At 56.8% G+C, this 23,046-nt stretch overlaps 1 protein-coding gene across 8 annotated transcripts; it reads right to left on the bottom strand.

Moving 5' to 3' along the window:
* Positions 1 to 2,002: 2,002 nt before the first annotated feature.
* SH3TC2 (SH3 domain and tetratricopeptide repeats 2) lies at positions 2,003 to 23,046 on the bottom strand. Of its 8 annotated transcripts, none has more exons than XM_032125178.1 (19): positions 22,818 to 23,046; positions 20,103 to 20,563; positions 18,376 to 18,480; positions 16,693 to 16,797; positions 16,244 to 16,371; positions 15,741 to 15,846; positions 15,311 to 15,454; positions 15,027 to 15,228; positions 14,492 to 14,565; positions 13,683 to 13,878; positions 12,613 to 12,749; positions 12,411 to 12,452; positions 10,454 to 12,139; positions 10,179 to 10,359; positions 8,697 to 8,847; positions 8,128 to 8,250; positions 7,492 to 7,642; positions 6,555 to 6,751; positions 2,003 to 6,315 (listed from the first exon to the last, which is right to left on the bottom strand). In XM_032125178.1, exons 2-19 carry the CDS (start codon positions 20,233 to 20,235, stop codon positions 6,124 to 6,126), a joined length of 4,053 nt encoding a protein of 1,350 aa, XP_031981069.1. In that variant the 5' UTR covers positions 20,236 to 20,563; positions 22,818 to 23,046; the 3' UTR covers positions 2,003 to 6,123. The 8 variants fall into 8 exon arrangements, with proteins under 8 accessions (XP_031981069.1, XP_031981068.1, XP_031981067.1 ...); XM_032125177.1 differs by lacking the exon at positions 22,818 to 23,046 and adding an exon at positions 22,422 to 22,442; XM_032125176.1 differs by lacking the exon at positions 22,818 to 23,046 and adding an exon at positions 22,295 to 22,355.

Raw genomic sequence — 23,046 nt, 5'->3', positions numbered from 1 at the left:
AAAGTGTGGGCTGGGAGGGAGCAGAGGAGCTCCCTGAGCGTGGCTGGAGGAGCTCTGGGAGGTGCAGGAGGGTGATGTAGGTGTTTACACAACCTCAGAGCCTCATAACAGTTATCTCTTACTGGAGTCTGATGTGTGAGAGGCACTGCAGTCACCCAGGACAGGTTTTGGCTTGAGCTGAGTAAATCCAGCTTAATTAATGCTCCTTGGAGCCACATTCCCAAGGGAATGTGCATCCACTCATCTCTGCATCCTCCGGGGACTGAGATCAGACATCCCAGGAGCTCAGGGTGATGGCTCTGGCCCTGTCACTCACCTCGCTGCCTGTCCCCGAGAGCCACCAGCACCAGGCACAGGGTGACACCGAGGGCAGCTCCCAGCAGCCTTCTGGACGCGACCTCTGCTGCATCTTTTCCCCACTGAAGCACCACTGGAGAGCGATTTTCCAAGGGGTTTTCCTCAGAAAAATCCTGCAAAGCATCTCGGCACTGAGGACATTCCATCTTCCTGGTGCCTGGTTCCAGCAGCTCTCCAGGTGCCATCCCCTGCTCCTTTTCTGCTGCTTCAGAGCAAGATGGGAAGAGCAGGACCAGCAGAGGAATGGGCTCCCAGGGAGCTGAGCAGCCCAGTTTACACCTCCCAAGGCACCTCCCTTCGCTCCTGGGATGCCCAGGAAGGGCTGCATTGGCAGGTGGACGGATGCCAGAGCGATTCCACATCCCCACAGCTCCCAGGAGCGGCTCCAGTCCCCCTTTTCTGCTGCTTCCCTTCCTTCCTCTCCCACAGCGCCGCTCTTCGTGTCAGATTTTGAGAAGCGAACCCAAAACAAGGCAGAAATCCAGATGTTGGGAGAAAATCCAGCCTGCCAGGGATGTGGAGGACTTTCAGGGAAGCCTGGGGAGGGGAGGACAGGCGCTCAGAGAGCAGCAGCTGGCCCAGGGACACCCCTTTGTCCCATCGTGGTTCGTGTTTATTTTTTGTATCAGCCAAGGCCTCTCGCCCTGGTTTGAGGGCAAGGAAAAGGAAAGGGCTCGTTTCCCTAAATCCCACAGGAATGGCAGCTGTGGTTTGGCAGGGCTGGGCTGGGAATGCTGCGAGAGCCCGGCGGTGGCTGGGAGGCTGCTGAGGGAACGACCTCTAGCCTGGAGAGCAGGAAATATTAACGAGCTGTTAATTAGCCCAGGGTTTCTCTCACCCTGCACTCGTGCACAGGTTTGGGCTGGGGGGTGTTGGCAGCATCTCGGCCACCCAAAAAAAGCATGAGGAGAACAAAATGTGGTGGAATTTCGCTGTGGCATCACTGAAGCGACATCTGCTGAATTCCACAGGCAGCAGCCTTCCTGCCAAAAAATAAACCACCAGAGGTCCAGTAGGATTTGCAGAGTATCCAGCAGAGACTCTTTCCTAAGTGTCCCTTAGGCTGTTGTGTCTTTCCAGGTGAAAGTACAGCAAGATCAAGGGAATTCCAGTGGAGATGAATTCAGAGAGAGCAGAGGGGCACATGGTGAAGTGCTTTGTGCCAGTTTGTAGGGCAGGTTCAGAAAGAACTTGAGAACAAAGCAGCTCCTGCCTGGGATTTTATCAAAACAGCATCAAGAAGGTTTCAGAAGAAAATCTGTCAAGCCCAGCAAAGGATCTTTGAGGAGGAGTTCAGCTGATGCAGGAAGAAAGGACCGAGAGAAGGCAGGACAGGGACAAAGCAGGTCCTGCCATCCCCAAATCTTCTGGGGTGCCAAATAACTCCCAAAATAGGCACAGAAGACAGAGATGGCTCAGAAGGTCCTGCCAGGGTTCCCAGGGATGCATCCCTGCCCCTCAGGTGCTCTGCCACCACCCAGAGCACACAGCTCATCCTTCTGCCACACCATGAGGCAAAAGTGGGAAAACGCAGCTGATGGGTCAGGGAAATCTGGGAGAGATTCCTGGGCTCTGGAGTCATAAAGGAATTCACTAAATCCTTCCAAAGCACTGGAGGAAGGGATTAATATTGCAGGAATATTTTGGGATCGAGCCTGGCTTGAATCTCAGACAGGGCTAGGAAAAAGTTGTGCTTCCATTAAACAATCAGCTGCAAGGAGCTGAGGGTGTCCCAGGGAGGATTAAACCCCACAACCAGTGCATAAATCCTGCAGCAGCTGCTCCCCACACACCAGGGTGGGTTTGTGCTCTTGTGTGGCCCCAGAGCAGGGGGAAAACAAAGAAAAAAACCCAAACACAAAAGCAAAAGAAAACCACCACCCCGTAACCAGAGCACAGAGGGAGTTTGGTTATGTAAGGATTTATTCCTCCTTCCTCAAAACCCATCTGCTGCTCAGGAGCTCTTTTCTGTGTGTTCATCCCGATCCCTGGACTGCATTCCAAGAGTCTCCAGGACCAAATGCGGAGTCTTTTTACTTTCCCTCCCCTCTCCTGCAGTGTGACAGGAATTGCTGGCACTTGTGCTGCTTCCTACACTCGTCCCCAGTGCTGTGGAGAGAAGAGATTCTGGTGCCACTTTTCCTGCCAGGTTCTTCCCAGTTTTCCTGCCTGGTTCTTCCCAGTTTTCCCACCTGTTTCCTACCTTTTTCCCTCCTGTTTTTTTGCTTATTTCCTGTCTCTTTCCTGCCTCTTTCCTGCCAGTTTTCCTTCCCGCCTGTTTCCTGCCTGTTCGGCACAAGAAGAGAGAAGAGGAAGGAGAAGCAGCAGGGAAGTGACTCTGGATGGGGAATAGTGAGGCCAGATGTAAAAATAATTCCCAGTGGGGGTTTGAAACTTCTTGTGCTGAGGTGGCATCAGGCAGGGGGCAGTCCTGGAGCTGCCACCTCTGCTGGCACTGCCCGCAGCCACCTGAGTGTCCCTGGCACAAGGTGAGCTCTCAGGGCAGGGCCAGCAGCAGTGCAGGAATTCCAGGCCTATTCCAGCTCTTTCCATCCCTGCACACCCCAGTGCAGAGAGGGAAATTTTATTTAAGTTGCTGCAGCCACAGTTGGTGACTCCTGGCTCTGGCTCAGCCTCAACCCCTGCTCCTCCTCCGCCATACATATTTATGAGCCCAATTATCCCTGAACAAGCAGGTTGCTGTGCAAACAAATGATTTTTAATCTAAATTACCCAGTTTACACACTCCCCCCAGCTCTGCTGAGCAGAACAGCTGGTGTTTACCAAACTCCTCATTACCGATCCAGGCAACACTGGGAGATGCTGCCCAGAGAGGAGCGGCCACCTCTGAGATAAGCTGAGCTCGAGGTTTATCTCGGCTCCTCCACATCCAGCCCAGTTTGCAGCACTGTGCCATGAAGGAATGATGAAAAAATGTCTGCTGATAACAACTGCTATTGTTGGGTGCTCTATTTCTGCAGGAAAGAGTCATTCCCACGAAAACCCAAATAAATCCAGCTCTCTGCCCATATCTGTATTTCTATTTATCAGCATTTCCTTTCTCCTGATTCCACGGGAGGCTCACACCAGAGCTCAGATGATGCAAGAATTATTCCTGCCGTGGTATTTCCACTGTCCAAGAACGAACATATGTGAGAGAAATCCAGCCCCTCGTTATTCCAGGCCTGAAATGGCCCCCTGAGGCATTCAACAAACACGGGATCACGGTGCCAGCGCCAGGCTTTACGTCAGGACTGGGAGTGCTGGTGCCTGGCAGGTCAAACTGGGGAAGGATTGGAGCAGCAAAGCCAAAGCTGGGATGCTCCTGCAGCTCCCGGCAGCCTCTGGAAGCGCTGGGAAGGAAGGCGCTGCTCTGAGCGGCATGTGCTGCTGCACGTGGCTCCCACCAGGCCTATTTCCAGCCTGGCTGGCTGCAGGGAGCAAGGAAAACTCCTGGCCTGGGCATGGAACAGGCAGTCACAAGTGGCTCAGGAAGGAGTCACAAGCCACGGCACACCTGGTGTCGGAGGAGATTTGATCCATCCTTTCCCTTTCCCCTATTTCTGCCTCTTCCCGTGGAGAAGGAGGACGCTGGTGGTCAATGCCTTCTGCAGGATAATTCCTGTGTTCCCACATTCCTTCTCTTCCAGCCTTCTCCTGGAGCAGCAGCACAGCTCTGGCCAGGCTCTGCACCCCTCAGCACCTCGAGGGTGCATCCCTCCTGCTGTGTCCCAAAGAAAGCCCCAGGAACGAGGGACAGCATCCCCATCCTGGACAGGATGACAACCCCAAGCCTCCAGGAGCTCAGCCACCACCTGGTGACCTCCTCTGGCACAAAGTCCCTAAATTTCTCTGCCCAAAAACCTGGTGCCTGGAGGGATGGAATATCCTCATCTTCCCTTGGGCACAGGCCCAGGATCTGGTGCACACAAACAACAGCTTTAAATTTCACTGTATTATGGATTATGATCAGCCCTGGCCTCCCTGAGCTCTCATCCCACTGCACCACAGCACGTGGGAGCAGACAGGCAGATGAGGGAGAGGGAAAATGAGCTTTTATGGATGGTCCCGAGGAGGAAGACTTTTTTTCCCTGCAGACACCACAAATTTGGTTTGCTGTGATTTAAGGAGGACACATTTGGTTTCAGAGCAGCTCCAGAGTCCCTGTGAATCAGAACATCTCTGTTTGACTCCTGGAGCTCGGCTGAGTTAGGCCAGCTCAGACGCTGAGCCTGTATTTTAATCAAAGCCCTCAGAGCTTCCCGAGCCATCCCAGCTCCTCTCCACAGCCTGATACCCAATCGTCCATCTTCCTCCTGGCACAAAGATGTGAGACGGTGCTTTTCCCCGCGTGTGGAAAGAATCATAGGAGGTTAAGGGGTTGGAATGGTCCTTGAAGACCACCTAGACAAAAAGAAAAAGGGGAGCTGCCTGTAAAACGGCTGGAAAGATCCTTTCCTGGCTCGGTGAGCACCAACCACCCGCACTGAGATCAGCTGAGGAAGGTTTTGGGGACCCCGGAGCTCGCTGGATTTCACCCAGGATGAAGATTTCCCTCCTCCGGACTGGGGTCTGAGGCTGCCCGGCAGCACCGCAGGAATGCTCGGTAAACAAGCAGTAAATATTCATCGCCCCGGTGACAAACGCCTCGACGGGATTGGAAGAGGAAGCTGAACTCAGCGTTTGCAGAGAGGAGAGAGGAAATAAATATTCTGCGTTTAACAATCCCAGGCAGGGCAGCACGGGCAGGGAGGTGGCAGAACCGGGAGCGGGGTCTGGCTGTGAAGCCCCAGATGGCCACTGGTTGTCAAAGCAAAGAGATGAGCTGGGAAAACTGCTCCTGATTCCCTGCGCTCCTGCCCGGAGTGAGAGCCGGGCTCGGGCTTTGCAGGGGAGCCGCTCTCGCTGCAAAAATGGGCATTTATTGCTCTCTGGTGGCCAGACGGGCTGAGCAGCAGAGCCGCGCACTCCTGCCGTGCGCCCGGGAGAACCACTCAGGCTGGAAAATCCCCCTAAGATCACCGAGTCCGACACCAAACCGTGTCCCCAAATGCCACGTCTACATTTAAACACCTCCAGGGATGGGGACTCCAGCACTTCCCCGTTCCAGGGCTCTTTTCCTGTGCTCCTGCTCCAGACCCTGAGGCTGGATGGTGGGGCTGGGGTGAGGGTGGGCTCTGTCTCTGCCCCAGCAGTTTTCTCTGCCCCCGGATGAGGCTGGACCAGCCCCTTTCATCCTCCTCACATCCCAAATTCTGTCTCTCACTGCCAAAGGCTTTGGTGGTGCTCTTTACAGGAGACGGGTTTGGCAGAGGTGTCATCACAGACCTCGTGGAGCAGACGAGGATAAAAACCAGGCATCAATAAAGGAGTTGCTATTTCAAACACCTTTGGGCCAGGCTGAGCTGCTCCAAGGTGTGGGGCAGCTGTGGGGACAGGCAGGCACATGGCAGCACTTCCCTGTCCCCATCCTGGGCAGGGCACTCCTGAACCTCCCCCCAGGAGCCCAGCCCTGCTGCACCCCCAGCTCCAGCACCGCTGCTGGCACCTCATCCTGCCTGGATATCCTGCCCTGGCTGTGCCACCTCCGCTGTGGGCATAGCCCTGCTCCTGAAAAACAACAGAAGGCTCCCAAAGGCTTGGGACAAGGAGCCCAAACCCTTCCAGCTCCTCAGGACGTGGCGCAGGACCTCTCCTGGAGAGCACACGGCCCTTGCACAGCGCTGCTGGACGGCTCCCACTGGTGTCCCCAGGGTGGCAGATGGGTCACGCCACGTGGCCACCTTCGCTCAGCCACCGGGGCCGGTCCGTGGCACAGCCTGGCGTGCCCTCAGGTCCCCCTGGGGCTCCGGGGATGGCACCCAGCTTGGCACGGAGCAGGGCTTGCAGCTCCTGGTCTCCCAGCTCGGCGGCTGCGGCGAGGGCCAGCAGGAAGTAGGAGGCTGCATCCTGTTCATCCTGAGCAGAAAGCACAGGGCCGGCGTTAGGAAGTGGCTTCAGTGGAGGTCATGGGGCAGGAGGGAGCTGGAGCAGAGCCTGGGGGTGCCAGGAGGACCCAGGGACACCCGATTTCACCGGAATGTTGCCGAGTGCCAGCACTTCTTTCCAAATTCCCTCCCCCCCCACACCAGAAGATGTGATCTCCACCCTCAGCTCTCCACCCAAGCCACAGAACCACGGGAAACCTCATTTCTCACCTTCAGCTTGTGCAGGGCCAGGTTGCCCAGGTGCCAGTAGACCTTGCAGTAGTACAGGGCCTCTGCTGAGCTCTGCAGCACAGGGGGACGCATGGCCAGGGTCTTCAGGTAGCAATCCTCGGCCATCTCATACATGTGCAGCAGGTCATAGGCTGCGGCCAGGCGGTGGAAGGCAACCAGCTCCTGCAGCTGATCCCCTGGAAAAGAGGTGGGTGGAATCAACCAGCTCCTGCCATGGATCCCCTGGGAAAGTTGCTGATCCAGCTCAATCCATCCCCAGCCCTGCTGAGCCACTTTGGATGCATTTTCTCAGCAGCCTGGGGGCATGGACACCTTGGAAAGGAAACAGAGCCATGGGCAGGGCTGTCGGTGCCACAGCTGGACAGATGGGCCCAGGAGTTTATCATTTTTTACAGGTTTTTTTGGGTGCTGGAGGGCTGTTCCAAGACTGGTCCCATCCCAGACATTTCAGCTGGCATTTTGCCCATCCAAGCTATTTCTGTAATGGGAAGGGGTGAGGTTTTTAGGAGAACCAGGGCAGAGAGGAACTGCTCAGTCCTGTGCCTTCAGCAGACTTCCTGTGCTCTGGGGTAGCAAAAACCCTCTGCTGTCACACAGCTGGAAAAAGGGGAAATGGCCTAAAAAAAAGGCATGATTTAGGGTATGTCCAGCAGCCTTAGGAAAGCAGGAGATCCCCTTTTCACATGGACACTGTTCTCATGCACAGGAGCCAGTGACTCCCAGTGCCCTGTGGGGGAAAATCACTGACTGACCAGTGACTCCCAGTGCCCTGGGGGTGTAAATCACTGACTGACCAGTGACTCCCAGTAACTTTTGGGTGTAAATCACTGACTGACCAGTGACTCCCAGTGCCCTGGGGGTGTAAATCACTGACTGACCAGTGACTCCCAGTAACTTTTGGGTGTGAATCACTCACCGACCCTGAGGCTGAGCCTGGCTGCCAGCGTGGCAAACTCCAGAGCCTTCTCATAGCCCTGCAGGCCAATCTGCAGCTCTGCCAGTTTATTGAACAGCCTCAGCTCTGTCTGGGTGGCCTTGAGTTTCCTGGCCAAGGGCACAGCACCTCCCTAAGGAGAGAGAAAAGTGAGGCCAGGGTCTTCCTGGAGGGATCAGCACTGCCTGAGAGGGGTGGCAGAGCAGCAGGACAAGGACCAAGGCAGGGGATGAAGTGGTGGAGCACTGCAGGTTTTGGTTTTAGTCCCTTCTTTCCCTTGAAAATGAGTTTTATATCCCAGAGCGCAGCTCTCAAAGCCTGAGCCTCACATCTCTGCCCTTCCTTGGGTGCCTGGAGTTCTGACTGGGTGTCCCCAGGAGTGACCAGCTCACACCTGACACCACCAGGATTTGTAATGGAAGGAGCCCGTTCCCAATCCCAAATGATCTCTGGGATTTGCAGAAACCATCTGTGCTCCAGGCCTCCCACTCTGGCACCCTCAGGATCACCCCATCCCTGTCCACCCTCCATCCTTTTGGTCTGCCCTGGGGCACAGCCCCCCCCCCAGCCAGCACCTTGTGGGGACACAGGGACAGAAGTGCCCAGAGGCCTCCATACCCTGTAGAACTCCACTGCTCGGTGCCTGTTCCTGCTGCCATTAAAGAAGGTGTCACCTGCTTTCTCGTAAAGATCCATGGCCAAGGAGAAGTTGTCCCATTTCAGAGCAGTCTGGATGGCTGCCTGGAAGGAAAAAGGGGGCTGCAGTGACATTTGGAAAGGCAGAGACATGGGTGTGATTAAATAAACCCCAAATTTTAGGAGCTGCTCTTCCAGTTTGCAGCTCAGCCGAGAAAATAATGCTGGAGATGGAGAGAAGCCAGGAGCCTTCTACTGCAAGGACTTCCCTGGCACTTTTCCCTTATTTATGGATATTTCAATGGGAATTGGTCACTTGGCACTTCCAGCTTCCTTTGGCATTCCTACATCAATGAATTCACTTACTTTCACCCCAAAATCATCTGAACTCAGTCGATGGAAAGGAAGAGAGGAAAATCAGTGCCTGAGGGGAAGGCAAGAGCTCCTCCTTCCAGCAGCGGGTTTACAGTGCTCAGAACTTCCCCTTCCAGGTTTTCCAGCCCCAAAAGGCTGTGATGGGAATGGGACAGCTCCAGCCACCTCCTCCATACCTGGAAGTACATTTCCACCAGCTCGTCCTCCTGTAGAAGATAATAGAGTTTTCCTGCCTGCAGCCAGGCCTCTGCTGCCTTCACAGCCTCCTCGAGGTCGATGAAGATCCTCAGGCTCTGCTTGGTGCAGTCCAGGGATTGTCTCAGAGCCCTGTGATGGCAACAGGCAAAAAGGCATTTCAGAGTCTCTCTCAGCTGGCCCCACACCACCTCCCCATGGCACTGATCCCCTGCCCGCTCCTCCTGCGGTTACCCAAGTTTGGGGACAAAAGGACTTTCTGAGCTCTGAGCAATGTGCCCTGATAGGACCATGCAAGTCTCCATGCTTTAATGCTCAGCCTTTAATGGTCATTTGGCCACCTTAGGACAATCCAGGACCCCAGCAGTCCCACCCAGGCTGCTCCTCGCCCCGGTGTGATAAAGAGGGGCTCATCCAGGTCACCTGCAAACCCAATTTTTCCCCCTAAACCAAATCCCAAAGTCAGTCCCAGCTCCACATGGGAGCACAGGCAGGGAATGTTTGTACTTACACCTCCCAGACAGCACCTGGCACCCAAACCCCCACCTCAGCCCATTGTTTGGCCCTTGTGCAGCCAGAGGCATCTCTGGCTACGTGTCCAAGCCCCTCTTCCAGCCCCTGCTCACTGGAGGACACAAGGACAGGCAGCAGGATGAGCCAGCAGGTTGGAAACAAAATCAGCAGTGTCCAGGGCAGTTTGTTTGCTTGGTGTCCCTCCAGCTGTCCCGGGAGCCCAGGGAATGGGGTGCTTTGTGATCCTAAATAGCACCGTTCCCATGACAGGCATCTGCTCCCTGAATACCTTCCCCCTGAACTCACCGTGGCCTGGCTGGGGAGGTGAACATCCCAGCTGGGGACAGCCCTGCCCATTTGTCCTTCTGGGACGTGGGAGCCTGCTCTCCACTCTTTGACTCATTTGCCTTCAAGGCCTGTGGCCTGTCCCAGCCTCCTTCTCTCCTCTCCTGCCCAACCCCATCAGCCCCACGCAGGTGTCAGGCAGGAGATTAAAGGTGAGCTGATACCGGGTTTTAAGCACCTTCCATGGGTCCTAAGTCCCTCCCTGGGGACAATCTCCCAGCAGATATAGGGAGGGCAGCCTTGGCAGCTGAGGCTGAACCCAGACTTACTCAAAGAGCAGATAAGGAGCCTGTTTTCACCGGGGAGTGGTGATTAATCACTGGATAAGCCTCCAAAGGAAGCAATGAATTCCCTGTCACTGGGTCAGCTCTGCTGAAGGCTGGACGTCCTGGAAACCTGTGTTTGGCCAGACTCCAGTTCTATCTGGGACAACGTTTGCCCAGCTTTGGCTGGCATTGAGCTGTTCCCTCTCACAGCACAGTGACAAATCTCAGAACCAGAGCTGGGGGGCAGCTGGAGCCACTACACCCCTTCCCACCCCGCTCGAGGGACACCCCAGGAAAGCCACTGCCCTCTGGCAGCATCCGACAGCCCCAGCCACTCACTCAGGTGTGCCCAAAGCCTGGTAGAGCTGGCTGAGGGCCTGCCTGGCATTGCCCTCCAGCTCCCTGTCCTGCAGCTGCCGTGCCAAGGACGCCCAGTGCTCGTGGTAGGTGATGCAGGCCTGCAGGTCGGGGCACACTTTGCTGTAGAAATGGCACAGACACTCAGTGGCGTGCAGCTGACCTGTGTGGCACAGGGAAAGGGAGAAGGACAGGTCAGGGGACAGCGCTGGGGACCTGGCAGGGTCGAACACTGCCCTGCACCCCTCTGTACTCACTCCTCAGGTTCTGCCACTTCAGGGCAAACCCCAGCGCCAGTTCATAGCAGAGTTTGGCGTCTTCCATCCTCTGCCTGTCCACCGTGGCCTGTGCCAGCCACAGCAGCACCTGTGCCAGCTCCACGTCCAGCTGTTGGTGTCCCTGGAGCTCGGCGTAGAGCCGGACTGACCACAGCAGGTAGAGCTCGGCCAGCTGAGTGGCACCACACGAGAGGCTCAGCTGGCCCAGGTTAGCCAGGGACACGGCCTGATTCCTCCTGTTCCCCGTCTCCGTGGCCTTGTGCAGGGCCCGCAGGAAGTTCTCTGCAGCCTCCTGAATGTGCCCTTCGCCCCTGAGGGCCATGGCCAGGAGGTTGTGCACGGCCCCGCCCTGGGTCTCGCTGTCCGTGCCACGCAGTGACCGCAGCAGCTGCCGCAGGATGGCCCCGGCTGGGCCCGGCTGCTGCTGCAGGAGGTACATCCACCCCAGAGACAGCGAGGACTCAAAAGCCTCCTCCTCCCCCATCAACCTGCCCAGGGCTGCAGCCCTGGCTGCGTAACAAACTGCCCCATCCAGCGCCCCGTGCTGCAGGTACATCCTGGACAGGACGGCGCAGAGCGTCCTCTGGCTGGGCACGGCTCTGCCCTCGCAGCAGAACTGCAGCGCTTGCTTGAGGTACAAACAAGCCAGTGCTGGGATGCTGCTCCTGTCCAGCTGCTTCCCCAGGAGTTTGGAAGCGTTTTGGAGGATGAAGCCAGCTCTCCAGATGGGCGTCGGTGTCCCCCTGGTGCTGCTGGGGACAAAGGACCTGGCGGAGGCCAGCGCGATGTTTGGCAGGCACTTCTTGTCGTAGAGGTGGCACAGGGTGGCAGTGGCATCCAGTGGGCCAGCACAGGTGGTGCTGAGACACTGGAGATGCTCCAGAAAGGGCAGCACCTCCTCGGTCCTGCCCAGCTGAAGGAAGAGCTTGACAATGAGGAAGCAGATCCGGGCCTCCAGGGGAGCGTTGCCCACAGCGATGGATTCCCTCAGGATGTACGTCAGGAGCTCCAGCTCGTTCTCTGAGCTGAAGGAGCGGCCAGGCAGGCACACGAGCAAGGTTACCGTCTTCCCCAGCAGGCAGGAGAACTTGTGCTTCATGTTCTGCTTCAGGTAGATGGAGGCCAGGCTCACGTGCAGCGCTGCCAGCAGGGGCAGGTCCCCAAAGCCCCTGTCCAGGACACTCATGGCTTCCTCAAAGTACACCCGAGCCTGGGAGAACTTGACCTTTTTGATGCAGAGCTTACCCAAGAGGAAACAGAGCCTGACGTGAGCCCAAGCTGAACAAGTCCTCTTGGCCCAGTTCCGGGACGTTTCGAGGTACAGGACCAGTTCATCCTCATCAGAGAAACCATAAAAAGTGGAGTGGAGAAAGGAAAAGCTGAGGTCATAAAAGCTCTGAAAACTGGGCACAAAATTGTCTTGGTTTAGGAAGGTCAATATGGGGTCAAAGACATCAGCATCCTCCATGTGCCCAGCATTGAGGTCAATGAAGAATTTGGGATAATCCAGGTCGTCCAGCTTCTCCAGGAGAACATCTTCCAGTGTGGCAGGGGCGGCTTCACTGCCTGGGCTGGACAGCTCCGAGGTGCTGCTTGTAGCCCAGTCATTGATTTCCTCCCAAGACTGGAGCACTTGGATTTCTTTACTGCCACGGAGAGCAGCCTCTGGAAAGGACAGGGAAACCATAGTGGGATTAGAAAGAAATTCTTCTCTGTGGCTGCCCCTGGATCCCTGGCAGTGTCCAAGGCCAGGCTGGATGGGGCTTGGAGCAGCCTGGGACAGTGGAAGGTGTCCCTGCCTGTGGCAGGGGGTGGCACTGGATGACCTTTAGGGTTCCTCCCTTACCTAAACCATTCTCTGATGTTTCCTCATGTCTAAATTCACCCTCAGAAGTCATCACCAAAGCCTCCCCCTCTGTCCCCTCCTCATACTCACCTGGTGGCACTTTTGGGAACATGGCTGTGGGTTCAAAACCATCTGTACAAGGAGACAAACAGAAAACAAAACCCCAAATCCTTGGCCAATGTCAATGTGCAGAAATCAGCCGAAGTCCCAAATCCACCCACTCCAGCAGCTGCCCCCAGCTTGGGGCTCTCCACGGGGATCCAGGGGCTGGGAAAGGAGAGGGGACACTCACCCAGCCGGTACACAGAGGTGATGTCAGTGTGTGCCAGGTCCCCCAGGACGGTGGCAAAGCGCTGCTCGTCACCATTGCAGGGCGCGTGCAGGACCGGGGACTTCTCCTCTTCGCTCAGAAACACGAAGCCCTTTCCCCTGGGGTGGGGCAGGAGAAAAGAATCAGAGTGTCCCCAGCCCCTGACACTGCAGCTGGCCTGTGGGGTGGGGTGGGGTGGGGTGGGATGGGATGGGATGGGATGAGATGGGATGGGATGTTTTCCCATCCGTTCTCTTCCTCCCACCACATAAGTTCTGCTGCAGATGAACACAGGATTTTTGGACATCTTCCCCATCCAGGTTCTCCATGAAGGAACAGAAAGGTACTAGAGGAAAGGACCTATTGGGTTTTTTTGGAATCCAGAAGCCACAGGACAGCACCTGATCTGCTCTGTCCCTTCTGGAGCATCAGAGAAAAGTGCTGCAACTCAGCTTGAGTGACTCTGAGTGAGGAAAGCCCAGCAGACCTTGGTTAAAACCTTGTCCTCCCACACCCATTCTTGGAGAAGAAGCCTTTTGGGATGGGCATTGAACGGGAGCCACCAACAGAGACAACTGCCTGAGTCAGGGTGGGATTTGTCACCCTCCCTTCCTGGACAGCTCTTGCCATGTCCTCGGGAGGGTGTGGGATTCTGCTCTGTGCCAGTGGCCATTCTGCCTCCACATCCAGGGGCAGGAGGATGGGAAGCAGGACTTGGTTTCCTCAGCAAGGAATGCTCTCTCCACCCTTGCCAGGCTCCCAGCCCTTCAGAGCCACAAACTGAAGACATTTCTAGGACAAACTGGGAAGCCAGCTTGCAGGAAGCCAGATTAGCCCAGGGCTGGATCTGTTCCTCTCCAAGAACCACCTGAGGCAGGTGAAAACATTGCTTTGTCTGGGCTGCAGCAGAGCCTGGCCAAGGCTTCTGCTCACACCTCAAACCCACCCTCTGTGGAGGTCCTGCAAAGCAAGGCTAGGCTCTCATCCAGCCTTGAGCTGGGATTTGGAGCCTCCCCTCCCTTTTCTCCGGGATTTAATTTAAATAAACTCACAGAGGTTCGCAAGCCTCGGGACTGACGTGTCGGGTGGGAATGAAGCCGATGCTCCCGGTGCTGAGGGATTTGCCCACAAACCAGGGGAGTCCCGGGATGAAGAAGCCAATAATTTCTATGTGGTCTCCTTTGGAGAAGCTCAGCTCATCCCATGCTGCTCCTCTGTGCTCCTTGGTGGCGATGCACCTGCCTTTGACTGGAAAAGCAAGGCAAACAAGGGAATGTCAGTGGGATCCCTGCTAAAACCCCCTCACTGGAAAAGACCTGGGCAAGGAGAGGCCATGATTCCAGCTGGAGACGGCTGCCTCTCTCTCCCCTAAGATTTACTGTGATCTTGGATCCAGATCTCTGCCATTTCTCCTTGAGGAGTGGATTATGATAAAAAATAAAGGAGGGATGGATGAACTCCACACTGGAAATATGGAGCTTCACAGACACCGCCCTGTCTCAAGTCTGCCAGGAGTGAAATCTTGGACAGTTCAAATGTCCATCCCTACATGACCAACTCCCAGCTGCAGGGACCTCCTGTGTCCAGCATGCTCTGAACTGGACTGGGCTGGGGTTGGTGGGTGGATGGTGGGCACAGGTTGGACCCTCACGATTTGAAACCTCACTCCTGAAAGAATTAAAGGAAACATAAAATTGAAGGAACACACAGTGGCAGAAGGGTGTCACCAGCAGCTCTCTGCTCTCTGTGCTCCTCAGATCATCCTTCTAAGCACACACAATTTGCAAGCTCCGATCTGCATTCCAGAGAGGCCAGAGATGCAGTTGTGGCCAAATCCAGGTTTCCAAGAGCTGTCACTCACCAATGGCCTGGGAGCTCGTCCCGCTGATCTCCTGGGAGAGGCCAAAACTCACAGCATAATTCTTCAGGAACCACCTGCAAGGCAAAGGGACCCTCACTGGTCCTCCCTGAGCAGTCCTGTCCTCAGGCCAGCCCCAGGGATGGTGTCACACACAGGGGAAGAGCAGGATAAATTTGCCATCTTTGAGGAAGATTTCTCCAAGTAAAAGGAGCTGTGGGTGTCTTTGAGGCTCAGCCAGGTGACCAACAGGAAACCCCACTTTAGGCATTGCCTACATTTTTTCTGCCACTTCTTCATCTGTAAGCCAGAGATAATGTCCTGACCTAAATCAATACCTTACAGAAATGACAGCTGAAGTAGGAGCATGTCCTTGCTCTGTCCCACTGGCAGCACCTGCATTGATTCCAGTGGCTGTCTTTATGCCTAATGTGGATCCTCATGGAATTGTGAGCAGTTTCACAGCCCAGCCTTGGTGCCAGTCATGCATCAGGATCAGGAAAAGATCCTGCTTTGAGCCCTTTAATTCACCACTTACTGGTAAAAGGGCTGTGGTATCGGCTCCAGAGCTGTCACAGGCACCACGCCTCGCTGCCCGGTCAGCAGGGACATCCCTTCCCACTTGGAATCCTGTCCAACACTCTTCACATGGATCAGCTCATTCCTGCAGAGCTGCAGGCCCTCCTCACCCTCCTGCTCCGACTTCCAGACTCCAGGCGCTGCCCTGGAGAAAAAGTTCCCTGCGGAGGGAAAGAGTCAGAGATCAGATCGGGGCATCAGCACACGGCTCCAGCAGAGGATTTTCAGGAATTCCCATCACACCTTCCTGGAGGAGCAGATCCATGTAGATGGTGGCCAGGTGCTCTTCATCCACGGTGACCCTGAGCTCTGTGTCCTCCACCAGGGCACAGTCCAGCCAGAACTCCTGGCCAAAGAGGAGCTGCTCCAGGCAGGTCCCCACATACCCTGAGAAGCCAAGAGGGGGATCAGGGTCAGCATCTCCCTCCCTGGGCAGCAGGAAGGGTCTGTGGGGACAGACATGAGGCAAAAGCTTCTAATTTTGTCTCCAAAATTTCCCAAAAGGAATCCTCCTGAGTGTCTTCCACTGATCCAAACAGAGATCTCATGAACAGTGGACTGCAAAGTTTTCCAGTTCATATTCTCCCTGTCCACCCTGAACATAACAGCTCTGTAGTGTCAGACAACGCCTTCTCCAAAAACACTTCTCACACTTAGAGCTTGGAAACGTTACCTAAAGTCAGATACGTGGAAAACTTCCAGACTTCCTCCAGGGTTTTGAAGGTGAGGAAGAAGCGATCCTCATGTGCCTGCACACAGACCAGCCTGGCTGACAGCTCCTGCACAGCAGAAAAGCAGGATCAAGGGAGAGTCCTGGAGCCTTGAAATCCAGCAGGGAAGGAGAGTTCAGTCCAGGCTGGGATTTGTAGCTGGGATTTGTTTATGTAAAACCCAGCCTGAGAACTCTGTGCCCGTCCAGAGCTGTCACCTCCAGCAGGGACACGGATTTGGTGATCCCAGCCCTGTGAATTCCTGGCTATTTAGGGTCAGATCCCCCAAAATGGCACGAGGCTCAGCTTTGCCTCTCACTTGCCATCATTTCATCTCCCCCATCATTCCAGTTCCCTCCAAAGTCCCCTGCGGTGGCTTGGGAGGAACTTCTCATCTGGATTTGGCATTCCAGCACACATCCCACCATTCCAGGAGCACCCCAGCGCACTGGGATGGGGTTTCTACCTTGAACAGGGCACAGACATGTCTATCATCACTCTCCAGAGCCCACAGCTTCTTCCTGGCAGCTTCCTGGAGCTGGGAATTGCGGCACCGGGAGGAGCGGCTCTCGACAGAGAAGGAGAGCGAGATCTCTTGGAAAGGAGAAGAGCAGCATTAAAGGGGAGGAGGAGCTCTGTGGCACCCAGAGCCACCCCTGCCACCCAGAGCCACCTCTGCCACCCAGAGCCACCCCTGCCACCCAGAGCCACCTCTGCCACCCAGAGCCACCCCTGCCACCCAGAGCCACCCCTGCCACCCTGCCAGGCCCACCAGAGCCTCCAGCCTGGCTGTGATGCTCAAACAACACCAGCCCAGCCCATCCTCCCCCTTCAGCCACCAAGGTGAGACTCGAGGCACTGCGGGGGTGGATTCAACCACAGGAAATCTGGGAGATCCCACAGGCAGCCCCTTACCTGGTGGAAAGCTGTCCCTGAGAGCCAGCAGCACCACGGAGGGGTCCGGGGAGCCGTGTCCTGCCTCGGGGGCGGGGCTGCTCTGCTCTGTCACCCCAGCCTTACCTGGAGAGGAGGGGACACAGCAGAGCTGCTGGAAAAGGTGGAAGAGGTTTTGGATCTTCTGCCTCAGCTGAGAGCTCCTGGGAGCACAGCCCTGCAGATCTGGCTGGGGATTGTGCGGATCTGGAGCCACCCTAAAGTCTCGCTCAAGGTTGGAGAGATCCATGAGACTGGGGCCTAATTCCATCATTCCCTTGTTGTCCAGCTTTTTTTTCCAGTGCTGGAACGGCTCTGGAGCGAGGAGATTTTCCCTCCTTGCTCCTGGACAGACCCTCACTGAGCAGATTTGTTAAAAGGGCGAATCCCCAAGAGAGATTTTGCTGGAGGAGGCCTCAGCTCCCCAGCACAGCAGAGCCAAGGCCTTGCAAAACTCTTTGAAAACCAAAATGAGATTTTCTCCTCTGGTGGGTATCCCACATCCAGGCTGCATTCTGCCTGCTCCACACACCATCAACTATTGCCATAAAGGATTCAGGGCCTGCAACTCGAGGTGTTAATTATTTTAACGAGGGCTGAGGCACACAAAACTCCCGCCTGCTCTTCCACAGCTGTATTGGTGGCAGAGGGATAACCAGATTAAAGCCCAATTTCTGTCAGTAATCAGATTGGGTTTGCAAGAGAAACACGTACCTGGAGATGTGGAGTTTGGTAAGTCCCTGCTGTGACCACAACTCTGCTCTACAATTCTTTCTATGGAGCCAGCTTTGCCAGTCACTCACATAAACTGGGATTTGCTAAGTCACTCACATAAACTGGGATTTGTGTGCAGAAATATAATTCTTATTTAGAGAAATAGAATTCTGATTTAGAGCTAGCAAGTAGAAAAGAACAGCCCAAGGCTGGACATGTCATGAAGTAGTTTTTCTTTGGAAGAAAAAGCCCTACACTGAACAAAGTCTTAGCAAAGGATTTCATGTGGCAGCTCCATCCCTTCCACATGTGGGGGAAATGGAGAAGGGGAAGCGAAAGGAGGCTGAGGCAGAACTAAATCTGAGCTGGCTGCTGCCATTGCTCCACTCCCGCCTGTCCTCGGCCCTCCCTGTGCCCCAGCAGACCCTGGCAGGGCCTGGGGATGAGTACCTGCTGCCCCTCCTGGGGATGGGTACCTGCTGCCCCTCCCCAGGGATGGGTACCTGCTGCCCCTCCTGGGGATGGGTACCTGCTGCCACTCCCCAGGGATGGGTACCTGCTGCCCCTCCTGGGGATGGGTACCTGCTGCCCCTCCTGGGGATGGGTACCTGCTGCCCCTCCTGGGGATGGGTACCTGCTGCCACTCCCCAGGGATGGGTACCTGCTGCCCCTCCCTGGGATGGGTACCTGCTGCCCCTCCTGGGGATGGGTACCTGCTGCCCCTCCCTGGGGATGGGTACCTGCTGCCACTCCCCAGGGATGGGTACCTGCTGCCCCTCCCCAGGGATGGGTACCTGCTGCCCCTCCTGGGGATGGGTACCTGCTGCCCCTCCTGGGGATGGGTACCTGCTGCCACTCCTGGGGATGGGTACCTGCTGCCCCTCCTGGGGATGGGTACCTGCTGCCCCTCCCTGGGATGGGTACCTGCTGCCACTCCCCAGGGATGGGTACCTGCTGCCATGTTCTTGTCCTGCCACCATTGTCCCCGGCGCTGCAGTTGGTCCCAGCGGGGCAGGAGCTCAGGGGAGTGGGGCCAGCAGGACTCACACTCCTCACCTGGGGAACACGGAGGGTGGGCAGAGGTGTCCGGATCCCTGGCAAGATTCTCCCTGCCCGAGAGGTGTCCGTGGGATGTGCCACAGGAGGTGGCAGGTGGGACACTGCTCGTGCCACCTTCGCCAGCAGCAGGACAGAGCCTGTCCATGGGTGCCCAGAGCCAGGAAGGGGCCAGGGCTCACTCTGGCTGCTCTCAGGGTTCGGTGTTTATTTTCATTTGGGCCAGAAAGGGAACTGGGAGCTTTTTTTTTCAAGGGACCAATTGAAACTGTGGCTGGGGAGTTGTTCCTGGTTGTGCCAGTGACTCAGTGACCTCCCCGGTGCCAAAATATTTTGTAAGAGTGGGCAGGAAACAGCTCCAGCCCCGAGCCAGGCAGGTCCCAGCGCTCAGGGCTGCACTCCTGGCTCCAGGGCTGGGTGCCCGTGGCACCTTCTGGCCCTGGCTCTGCTGGGGGACACGTGGCCACAGCGGCTGGCCCTGAGCCATGTCCCTCCTCCAGCTCATTGGGACACGCTGGAATGGGAATGGTGCCTTGGGAGATGCCAGCACCCCACGGGCTCTGCTTGGGGGGCTCCTGGGCAGGGAGGGTGGCAAGGAGAAAAGCCAACAGCATGGGAATAAGCCAACCCCCCGAGTGATCCTGTCCCCTCCCTGGCCAAGCGTGCTGCCTCACTCCCTGCACACCCCAGGCCAAGAGGAGGGGCACCAGGAGCCATCCCAGGAAAGGCAGGCAAGGAGCCAGAGGGGCCAGTGCTCAGCGCCAGAGTGTCCCCAAGGGTCCCATCCTGTGGGACAAGCGCCACAGCCACAGCTCCCGCAGCCCCGCCGCGACAGCAGAGCCCCGTGGGCACCTTACCTGTGCATCCCAGCGCCAGGTCCTGGTGCCAGGGGGTCCCCAGGCAGCAGCCCATGCGTGCAGTGACACCAGCAGTGACACCAGCAGTGGGCTGGCAGAGCGCTGGCAGAGGCAGGGCTGCTCGCTGCCCGCCCGGCACCGCGGCTGGGCACGGCCACAATGCACAATGCCCCCTTTGAGCGGGCACTGGCACGGCGGGGGCGGCGGGCACGGGCTCAGGGAAGGGCTTGGGTTGGAGTCACAGCATCAGTCAGGCTGGGAAAGGCCTTTAAGTCTGGCCACAAACCTGATACTGCCAAGGCCACCACCAAATCGTGTCCCTAACTGCCATATCTATGTCTTATAAATGCCCCCAGGGGTGGTGGCTCCACCACGTCCCGGATGGGCTGTGCCAGTGCTTGACAAGCCTTTACATGGAGAATTTTTTCCTATTATCCAACCCGAACCTTCGCTGGTGCATCCTGGGACCATTTCCTCTCCTCCTGTCCCTGTTCCCTGCGAGCAGAGCCCGACCCCCCCGGCTGCCCCCTCCTGTCAGGGACTTGTGCAGAGCCACAAGGTCCCCCCTGAGCCTCCTTTGCTCCACTCTGCCTTTGCCTCCGGGAGCGCAGTGCCCATCCCACATGGCACATTCCTGGCATTCCTCCTCGGGACTCCCTCGCTCTGCTAAGCCTGCCCCAGCTTCCAGCTGCTCCCTCCCAGCTGATCTCCGCCCAATTCCAAAGGCAGAGCTGTTCCCGACGCCGCTGCCAGCACCTCCCTCACCTGTGGGGACACCCAGACCCAGCTGGGGCCCGTCCAGCATCCTCCATCCGGGGCCGGCTGTGATCCTGCACTTCCTCCTTGCCCGATGCTTTTCCCGTGTCACCGTGGGGACAGCTGGCAGCACCACGGGCATCTCTGCCAGCTACATCCAGGTGAGTTCCTGGATCTCACAGCATCCAGGGGTGCCGCAGCCCAGGCACTGCGGGATCCAGGGGACTGGCAGGGCTCACCTCACCCCCGGGGTCAGGGCTGTCCAAACCCCAGATCCAACACCGCCAGGGATGAGCTGGCTGCTGTGCAGGATCCCTTGGGCTTCCCAGGATGAGGACGAGTCTCATTCCCTCCTTGTTCACATCCTCAGACCTTTCCCAGCCCCCAGGATCAGGATTTGGGGTGGCTGGGTGGGCTCACTGCACTGTGGGTGGTTTGCAGAGCGTCTCTGGGCAAGAAAAACACAGCCCCTGCAAAATAAAACCCAAAAGGTTTAGGGAGAGAACTTAAGGAGGTTTTTTAGGGATGGATTTTTACTCCAGCAACCAGCCAGTGCCACCACTGCAGGGATTTGTGTGCTGGGGTTGCTCCAGGAGCATCCCGGGCTGCATCACAAGCCATGGCAGTGCTTTGAACTTCTCCAGAGTAGGGAATAATTAATCCAGGGAGTAATTTAGGCCAGGCTGGATGGGGCTCTGAGCACACTGGTGCGGTGGAAGGTGTCCCTGCCCATGAACAGAGGTAAACTTTAAGGTCCTTTTTAACCCAGACTTGGTGGTCTCCATGATTCCGTGACCCAGAGAGGGAATGTCAGGATTCCCACGGCTGGCACAACTGCAGTGCCCCTAAAGCAAAGCATGAGCAGTACCTGGCTGTGGGAATGGCAGGATGGAACCCACCTGCATGGAGCTGGCTGGGAATTTCCACACAAAAGTGAAGCCAAAGCAAAAGCCTTTGCAGGGAGGGTTGCACTGAGCGATGCTCCTGCACAGCCAGAGCAGAGTGGAGGAGTGGGGATTCCTAATCCAGATCTCCAAATCTGGGGTTGCCTGGAGAAGGGAGCATCCTCTCCATCATCCTGCCGAGCCCCAGGTGTCGGGGGGTTCTCCGGGCTGGGGTTTGCACTCCGAGCTCTGGGGCTGCAGGAAGGTGAGAGCTGGGCCAGGCCAGCGCTGCTCCCCCTGTGGCAAAGGCACCGCCCGTTCCCATCCCTCGCCAGCCCTGGGAAACTGCACATCTAAAAACCTCCCCGAGCTGACCTAGGGGTGCTCTGCCGGTGCAGGAATCAGAGGGGGAGCTCAGCCTGCCTGTGCTCGGAACGCACAGATGGAATTTTGTGATGGATTCAGGCACATCTTTACACAATTGCTGCTTTGGTCCCGTGCTGTCCAAGCTGTCAGAGCTCGAGCAGGGCAGGGTTCTCAAACAAAGCTTTTTGCCTTCCTCAGAAGGTTCTTGGTTTCAGCAGTTCCTGCTCACCAATTAGCATCAATTTCTTCTGCACAGGGGAACATTTTTTTTTTTTTTTTTTTAATCCACAGAATGGGGGTTTTTGCTCATTTTCTAAACACAAGTGTCTTCCTCTGTGGTTGTGAAATTCCTTTTTGTTTTTAAGCCTACCTTAGCAACTCAGCAACCAAACCCATCCCTGTACAAGCAAAGCTGTCACCTCCTGTTTGACCTGAACTGGAATTTGCCTTTTGGCCAGCAAGCTGAAAACCTCCCATTCCGCTTCCTACCTCTCTGCCTCTCAACAAATCCTGGATCTCCCCCAGAGGGCCCCCATTGCTGCAGCCTGGCCTGGAAAAGCCCGGTCTTGAGAAGTATGGAATATTTCCTGGAGTCTCAGCCTCTTCCAGAGGGGGGGTCTCTGCCTGTGCCAGCTCTCCAGGGGCTCTGTTCCCTTTGCAATCCCAGTGCCAGCCGGCCACGCTTCCCTCCCCTGGGCACGGGACGGGATGAGAGCGGCTGTGCAGGCACCCCTTGGCACGGGGACAGAGCTGGCACCGACACCGCAGCTCTCCAGGGCTGTCACCCGGCCCCACCCAGCCCTGGCACCAAACCCCCTTTCCCAAACCCAGCTCTGGTTTCTCCCGTCCGTTCCCAGCACCCAAACCCAACCTGTCCCTCCCCACCGTGCTCATCACTGCCGCAGCTGAGCCTCAAATCCAGCCTTCAACTCCCCAGCTCCGCGGCCCAACCTGGAATTCCAGAGGCGCTGGATCGCTCCAGCACCTGCCACCAGCGCGTCCCGGCTGTGTGTGCTCAGCTGGGGACAAAGGGCACAGGCAGGGGACAGCCCCGGCGACAGACAGCGGCTGTACTGACCTGCTCCCAGCTCCCAGCTCCCAGCTCCGCTTCCCTCCCGGGGAATTCCTGGATGAAATTCCAGCCTCTCCAAGCCCCGAGGGAACGCTGCAGTGCCGGGATGGAGCTCCCAGGGCTGCGGACGTGTTTGCGGGGCGGGCGAGCGTGCCCAGCGCTGCCACTCCCTCACACGAGGGCAGGAATTCCTTCCAAGAGCTCCTTATCGTCCTGGGAACCTCCGCTTCCCAGCAGAGGTCAATGAGTTACCCGGGGCTGGGCTATCAACAGGACACCGCCGGCTCCCGGAATTCCCAGGCACCGAAACAATTCCAGGGAGGCTTTCCAGGGGCTCGGTGTGGCCAATCCCAGCCGCAGAGCTCTCCCATTCCAGCCAGGAGCAGCCTCTCCCGGCCTCACCTGTGTCCTGCTCGCGGCCCCGGCGCCGCGTCCTCGGGGCTGGGAACCTTCCGTCCTCGCCGTGCGACAGCGAAATCCCGGGAGAGGCATTCCCGCCGGGAATTCCAGCTCCGAACCCCCCTTCTTGCCTGCCAAAATGCAAATCCAGGCGCACAGAACAAGAGATCTGTGGACCCAGCAGTATTTGTGCATCCCGGCTAAAGTCCGCGGCAGAGGGAATTACAGGGAA

The sequence above is a fragment of the Corvus moneduloides genome, chromosome 15 (assembly GCF_009650955.1).
Source record: "Corvus moneduloides isolate bCorMon1 chromosome 15, bCorMon1.pri, whole genome shotgun sequence".
Lineage (NCBI taxonomy): Eukaryota > Metazoa > Chordata > Aves > Passeriformes > Corvidae > Corvus > Corvus moneduloides.
The sequence above is the reverse complement of the archived record's forward strand: the minus strand, read 5'-3'. Positions and strand labels throughout refer to the sequence as shown.